At 45.9% G+C, this 6,996-nt stretch overlaps 1 protein-coding gene, 1 long non-coding RNA gene and 1 pseudogene across 4 annotated transcripts in view; 2 read left to right on the top strand and 1 right to left on the bottom strand.

The window, feature by feature from the left end:
* LOC147817219 (uncharacterized) lies at positions 1-676 on the top strand. The gene is made up of 2 exons (XR_015436547.1): positions 1-128; positions 416-676. It is a non-coding gene; the product is annotated as an uncharacterized LOC147817219 (long non-coding RNA).
* LOC147817217 (NACHT, LRR and PYD domains-containing protein 12-like) overlaps positions 1-6,996 on the top strand; it is a 103,706-nt pseudogene that overhangs the window by 30,424 nt on the left and 66,286 nt on the right. The window lies entirely within an intron of this gene.
* nr1d1 (nuclear receptor subfamily 1, group d, member 1) overlaps positions 2,936-6,996 on the bottom strand; it is an 11,657-nt gene continuing 7,596 nt past the window's right edge. For both annotated transcript variants that reach the window (XM_023396980.2, XM_023396981.2), the window contains exons 5-8: positions 6,179-6,909; positions 5,756-5,941; positions 5,177-5,387; positions 2,936-4,944 (exon numbers count right to left, since the gene is read on the bottom strand). In XM_023396980.2, the coding sequence (XP_023252748.1) occupies positions 4,724-4,944; positions 5,177-5,387; positions 5,756-5,941; positions 6,179-6,909 (1,349 nt within the window). In that variant the 3' untranslated portion in view covers positions 2,936-4,723. The remainder of the gene's footprint in view (positions 4,945-5,176; positions 5,388-5,755; positions 5,942-6,178; positions 6,910-6,996) is intronic.

Below are 6,996 nucleotides of genomic sequence, written 5' to 3' on the forward strand. Positions count from 1 at the left end.
TGATCTACCTGAAGTCTGCGTTGCTGGTGTGTCACCTGGAGGTGGAGGAGGGGTACCCGAGCAGCGGACGAGCTCGCCTGCTGTCGGTACGCAGGGACGGACAACATGTGGACACATCTGGACTGAAGGTAACACCACACAAACACAAACCTCTTCGTAAAGTTCAGAAATCGGTTCAGGGTCTTTGTCCCGTCACATGGAGATTTACTGTCGGTGTTTCGTCCACTGAGACGTTAGACACAACAACAACAACAACAACAACAACAACAACAACAACAACAATATTAAAGAGATGTCACTCAATTATGAAAGTGCACTAATGTCTTTCTCCCCCTCTCTCTCTCTCCCTCTCTCTCTTTCTCCCTCTCTCTCTCTCTCTCCCTCTCTCTCTCTCTCTCTCTCTGCCCCCCCCCAGACTCATAAACCTGACCTCAGTCTGACTGACTGGTTGGTTCTTCTCTGCAGCAGTCCTCTCATCTGATGGGCGCTCTTCATTTCTTCTTCTTCTATTGTCACTTTTACTTTTGATCTTCCCTCATGTGTCCACCAGGTGTCACTCTCTCACCTGTTCTTCTGTTTGTTAATTGTTGTTGTTTTCACCTCAGTATTTGTGTTTTTATATGATGTCATTGTACAAAACATCAAACTGTAAATAAAGTTTTCCCACCATGAAAAACCAGGCGTGTTGGTTGTGACATCACAAGGCCAAAAACTAATGAAACCTTTTTTAATTAAACAGAATAAAAACTGCTCACGAACATAAACCAGCACAAACAAGAAGCTCCTGAATGTGGGGCTTTTATTTTGTAAAGCTGTCCCTGCAGTGCCGCAGTGTGTCCACCAAGGGGCGGTGTTTCCTTTCGGTCTGCTTGCTGCCTCCCTCTGAGGGCCTCCCAGCATGCACTGCTGCACATCTACCTCAGGTTGTGACATAACACAGTCGCACACATGATTACATAACGTCAGGAAACAGAGAAGCTGAAGGTCTGAGGGTTTGTATTCCTCACACACTCAAACTGCAAAAGAACAAAATTTACACATGTAATAAAAATCACAGAAAGTGATAAAGTGTAAAAACAAGCTAATAAAATATCAAATCCAGAGTTTAAATTGGAGCCGATTAATTGATCAACAGAAAAATATTCAACAATCACTTTTTGTTTGTTCTCAAGCTAAAATGAGAAAGTGATTCTGACTCGTTGATGATTTCCTGTCTGTAACGAAACGTGTTTGTTTGAACTTCCTGATGTGACCAATGGAAACTCTTCAAGCCAGTAAAACAGTGACTGGTTCTACTGGAGTTTAATGTTGCTGCAGTGGGAGGAGCCCGACGGCTGCAGCATGTTGTCGACCTGCTTCTTACCTGCATTAATCACAGACAAGAAATACCTGAATCAAGTTAATGCTGACATATGAGGCACTAAACTAAATACAACACAAAGACACCAGACGTGCACTACGTGCACGGACTCAGGGAGGGGGATTTATGATGGAAAACATTATTTACTGGCTCCTAAACTTCCTGTTGGTTTTATATCCTGATCATTTATATAGAGAATTTATAGAGTTCAGTTTCCTTTATGCCAAAAGACTGTTCACTGTGATGGACAGAAATCCAGATGTAAGACAGATGTTATCAGGAAATCCTACATATTAAAGGCTGAGCAGCTTATATGTGAGAATACATGGAGCCCTTCATTAAGTATTTGTTATGATAAAAACAAGTCTCTATTTTTCCTCTTCTTCTAAAGACTGATGTTTTCTGTCCTTATCGTAACTCCATGTGTAGATTGAAGCATCTGTTTCATTTATTAATGTTTTATTCCTTCGTGTTGAGTGAATGCAGATGTTATACAGTAGCTTATACAGATGCTAGACGCTGTTTGATTTCATGATTTCACATTTAAATAAAAACATTGTGGCAAAAAAAAAGCTGATTCAATAAAGTAAAATAAGTTGTATCCTGGTTTTATACGGTCTCCATAGCAACCGCACAGCGTGTACTGTATCTCAATCACCACAGTGCTCGACTCCCAAAGTTATTACATAAGAAATCACCATAAAAAAGAGACGATGTGTGAATCGCTGTGTCTCTGAAACTGGGACACTGCTCATGACTCCACCTGCTGCCTCCTGATTGGCCGGCGGGGGATGTTGAGTTTCAGCAGCAGCCGACCAATCAGAGAGCAGAGTGGAAAGCAGGTTATGAGGCTTGAGTTTGACCTACTTGTGCTCCGTGTGACTCAGTGTCTCTGCCTGTTTGAATCCTCCTGCAGACGCAGAGGAAACAGTAAAAAGTTTTCACTGTGGTCTGAACTGAACTGTTTGAGACTGAAGGTGAGAATGAGGTTTGGTTCAGGAGGTTATAGTGATTGTTGTCTCGACTTTATCTGAACCTGTTTTCTTTATAGTATTTAAGCTGTTTTCATTTCCTTTCATTCCTCCGTGACGGCGACAGTCAGAGCGGCAGCCATTTTGTTTTCGGGGTTTCCATTCGCACATCCGTCCGTCTCATGGACACGATATCTCAATGACGCCTTCACGGAACTCAAAGTTGGCACAAACATTCACGAGGACTCAGGGATGAACTGATTCGATTTTTGGGGTCAAAGGTCACGGTGACCTCACAAAACGCGGTTTTGGCCCTTTGAACACAATGTCTCCGAAGAACCTCGAGGGAACTTCTTTAAACTTTGTAAAAACGTTCAGTTGGACTCGAGGATGAACTGAACAGACTTTGGTGGGTAAAGGTCAAAGGTCAAGGTCACAGTGACCTCACAAAACACTTTTTAGCCATTACTTAAGACTTCACACAGCAGTTAAAACATTTCACACAAATGGTTCATTCTCTGGATGAACGGAGGCGACCTGGAGCTGGTCTGAAGGACGAGGCAGTAACTTTAGTTTAATATGGAATTTAAAGTCGAGGCCGTCAGGATTGTTATGAGTGTATATTTATATATATATATATATATAATGTCTTTACAACATAAAACACATTAAAATACATACACCAGAATATCTCTTTTCCATTAAATGCATGTCAAACTCCACAATGTTTCAAACCTGTTGCACATACAGTTCGTGGCCCACACACTTAAGTCATAATATTTGCACAGGCATATATTCTTATTAACAAAAAATATAGATGTAAATATGTCCGTGTGTCGCACAGTTCAAGTATCACTGGATATCTGAGTATTTACAGTTTTTATACAGAAGATTTGCTGCGTACTGTTTGTTAGACAGGCGACTGGTTGAGGCTTCGGTCTGCACCCTGCAGGTCCCTGTAACGTCTGATTTTGCTGATTGTCCTTAAACACGTCGTCCCTCCTCCTCTGTCTCATCGGTCGGTGAAGCTGTCCGTCACTGCTGCTCCTCCGTGCTATTGGCTGGTGTCGGCTCGGGGCAGAGGGAAGGTGGACTCTTGAGGTTTAACCACAAAATGTCTTGGAAGTTCTGGATGTCGCCCGTTCTCCTGAGTCGTCTGTGCGGCAGGAGTCTGACATTTTAATGTGAATCCTGTGGTTTTTTTTAAAATGGCTCAACTTTACTCTGAAGTCGGGTCATTTTAAAGGCGTCGCCTCAGTGTGTGGATCCATTCACAGCAGCAAAGTGAATCTGCTGAGCTCAGACAGGACGGTGGGACCCTGTAAAGGATCCAGGGTCCATCCCAAATTTAGGATTCATTTCTAAATAATAAAGGATTCTAAAATATTATGGGGTTTTAATTTGTTTTCTGCATACACACACACACACACACACACATATATATATATATATATATGTGTGTGTGTGTGTGTGTAAGTAAGAGTAAACATAGGTATATGCCAAGGATTCAGTGAGTCCTTGGTCCTGTATTCATTTATATCTGCACATGTTGTCAGTCACTCTGTTTTCTCTGGTTTCTAACTGGATTTCTGGAGCTTTATTCTGGAGGGACATCAGAGAGAATGATATCTACAGGAAGTGAAGTCACCTAAATCTGTGTGACACAGATTTCCAAACACCCTCCTGTTGTTTTAACTACACCTGGACGCACCTGTCTACCTTGCTGTGTGGATGAATTTCACCGAGGCACTTCCTGGTGTGACCACGGCTTCAGATGTTTCAGACAGATGTAGGTTTCTGAACAGAGATTGGTCTGTTAGCCTAGCTTAGCACTAAGACAGCTGGTAGTCAACCAGTCCAGCTAAAATAATACTGGGTGTTACCAACAGAATAAACTTGTTTACTTTTTGTTTGTTTGGTATCTGTTTACTTCTTTACTTATTGTTGTGCCCATTTGTTGTCACGTCTCCATGTGGGGGTGAAGCTAGGCTAGCAGTTTTCCTTTGGCTCCAGTCCTGATGCTAAGCTAGGCTAAACCCTTTGTTCTGGCTCCACTGAGATTGAATCAATAATAAATAATTGTTTTTGGAGAAAAGTTAAAAAACAGGTTCTTAAAATGTCAGACTGCTCCAGAAGCCACTGTGTAAGCTACAGACTCTTATTTTGGCGGTGAGCTGAGAGCTGAACAGTTTTGTTGATGACAGCATCACTGTGTTTTACGATGCTGCTGGCGATGACATCATCATTACCACACTGGGATGATGATATAACGAGGTGATGAAGAGCTCCACATGATCGCATTCATCATCACCGGCGACCACAGGAAGTGACCCTGATCTGAGTGAACAGGAAGTGACCGGTGACATCGTTGACGACATCATCAGTGACGTCCTCAGGCGTCGATGCGGAACGACAGTAGCTTCTCAGAGTGCATGTTGTTGAGCGTCCGCAGGTCGGGCAGCTTCAGCAGCAGTTTGGTGAAGCGGGTCGAGTCCAGGTTGTGATGGTTGTTGCCGGGGGTGACGGCCGACTTGCTGACCAGCGACCGCAGCACTCGGATCAGGTTCTCCTGCAGCTGCTCCACCGACGCCACGTTCTCGATACCGGAGCGGTCTGAGGAAGAGAAAGAGGAGGAGGAGGAGAACATGAGGAACCCTGTTCAGGACGTGACGTCGTTTACATGGAACAACAGAGGAACAGAAACGTGGCGGTAAAACGGCGGGACTCGATTCTGGACCTGTTGCCTAACCCTAACCCATTGCAGACAAAGGTTTCGTACATGTCGGATAGAAATCCATAATAATATCATCCCTCCTTCATCCCTCCATCGTCTCTCCGTCCTCACCTGCAGACACCAGCACCACGGCGGTGAACAGTCCCAGTTCCTCGGCGTTCAGCTCCAGTGCCGCCAGTTTGAGGCTGAAGTCGAACATGCCTCCCAGCAGCTCGCTCATCCCCATCGCCTGCAGCTCCTCCAGGCTGTAGGTGGCGCCAGAGAGGAACGTCACTGTCTGCTCCTTCACATTGAACAGTGACGTAAAGCGCACCATCAGCACCTGCAGGGGGAGGAGGAGGCGGCCAATCAGCTGCAGTACCTCCAACGGCCACCAGCTGCTGCTTCTGCTCTTTTTTTAACCTTAATTTGATTTCTGATTGAAATCAAATTTAAATTTAAAGATACTAAATAAAAACAAAGATTGTTGATTGTTGTGGTTATTTATTAGCAACAGTTTATATTCGCCTTATTTTGCCTTTTGTCGTTCTGACTGTTTGATTTTTGATGACTACAAGAAATTTAAAATAAATAATTCATGTTCGGACTCAATTATTTTATTATCAATTGTTAAACATCGACGTAATTAACAGATGAACAGTGAAGGATAAAGGTCTAACTGGTTAGAAGGGTCAGGTGTCAGTGTCTCACCTCGAAGGTTCCCGCCTTCAGCAGGGTGACCTGGTCGTTCTGGGACAGACCACTGAACCCTGGGATATGTTTGGCGAACTCCACCACCTCTCTGACGGCGGGGGTGAAAGACAGAGAGAAATCCTCCCAGATCTCCTGGGGGGTCTTCGAGGGGTCGGCGTGAGGCTGCATGTTCATTGGACAGGCCTGCAGAGTGGAGCAACCAGTCAGGTGACAGTTGGATAAATCCCTCCCCTCAGCAGTGATCATCCAATCAGAGCTCAGATACAGTGACAGCAGGTGTGTCAGCGTTTGAATTTTTTCTGTTTATGTTTATGAGTAAAAGTACCAGTACAACAAAGTACAAGTACTTCCTGTAGTTACAGTTTCACAGTAAAAGTACTTCCTCATTAATTGAAATAAAACCCTTTGATTGGTTCTTACCAGCACTATCTCTTTGCGGTTCTTCATTGGACAGTTCTGCCCCTGGGTCACATGATCGCAGAGCCCGTCTCCTCCAATCAGATTACAGTTGTGTAGGCTCCGCCTCCCATTTCCATGGTGATGATGCTTGCCGTTGCAGCTGTTGTCTGGCGGAGGGTAGCGCCCTGTGCCCAGGTTGTTGTTATGGTGATAGATGGTGTTGAGACCATTGGCATGGTAACCATTGGGGCAGCGGTTGGAACCCCAAAGCTCCGCCTCCCCGTTGTGGTGGTGGGTGTGGTTATTCTGCTGCTGCTGAGGTGGCGTGTGGGGATTGGCCAGCTTGTCATGAGCGTATAGGAAGGTCTCGCGGTGAGCGCGGGCGATGGCGCTGATGGTGGAGTCCACCCCGGGGCTGGGGGGGGAGGAGGAGGATGAGGGGGAGGGGCTCTGATAAGGGGGTGGAGGAAGAGGAAGAGGAGCAGGTGAGGAAGAAGAAGCTGGGGCAGGAGGCGAAGGGGAGGAGGGGGTGAGCGACAGGGCTGATGGTTGGGGGGCGATGGTCACCCCCGGGCAGGGAGAGGATGACGAGGAGGAGGAGGAGGAGGAGGAGGAGGAAGAGGAAGAGGAGATGCTGGCGAGCTGGAAGTCGTTCTGCAGCTGGTTGTTGACCATGTTCATGGTCATGGCGTTCTGCATCTCCGCCAACATCCTCTGTTTCTCCCGCTTCGGTATCCGACCGAAACGAACAGCTGTGAGGAGGAGGAGGAGGAGCAGGAGGAGGAGGAGGAGGAGCAGGAGCAGGAGGAGGAGGCGCAGGAGGAGCAAGAGGAGGAGGA

The sequence above is a fragment of the Seriola lalandi genome, unplaced genomic scaffold (genome assembly GCF_002814215.2).
Source record: "Seriola lalandi dorsalis isolate HSWRI2012SDOR001 ecotype SW California unplaced genomic scaffold, Sedor1 jcf7180002054987, whole genome shotgun sequence".
Taxonomy (NCBI): Eukaryota; Metazoa; Chordata; class Actinopteri; order Carangiformes; family Carangidae; genus Seriola; species Seriola lalandi.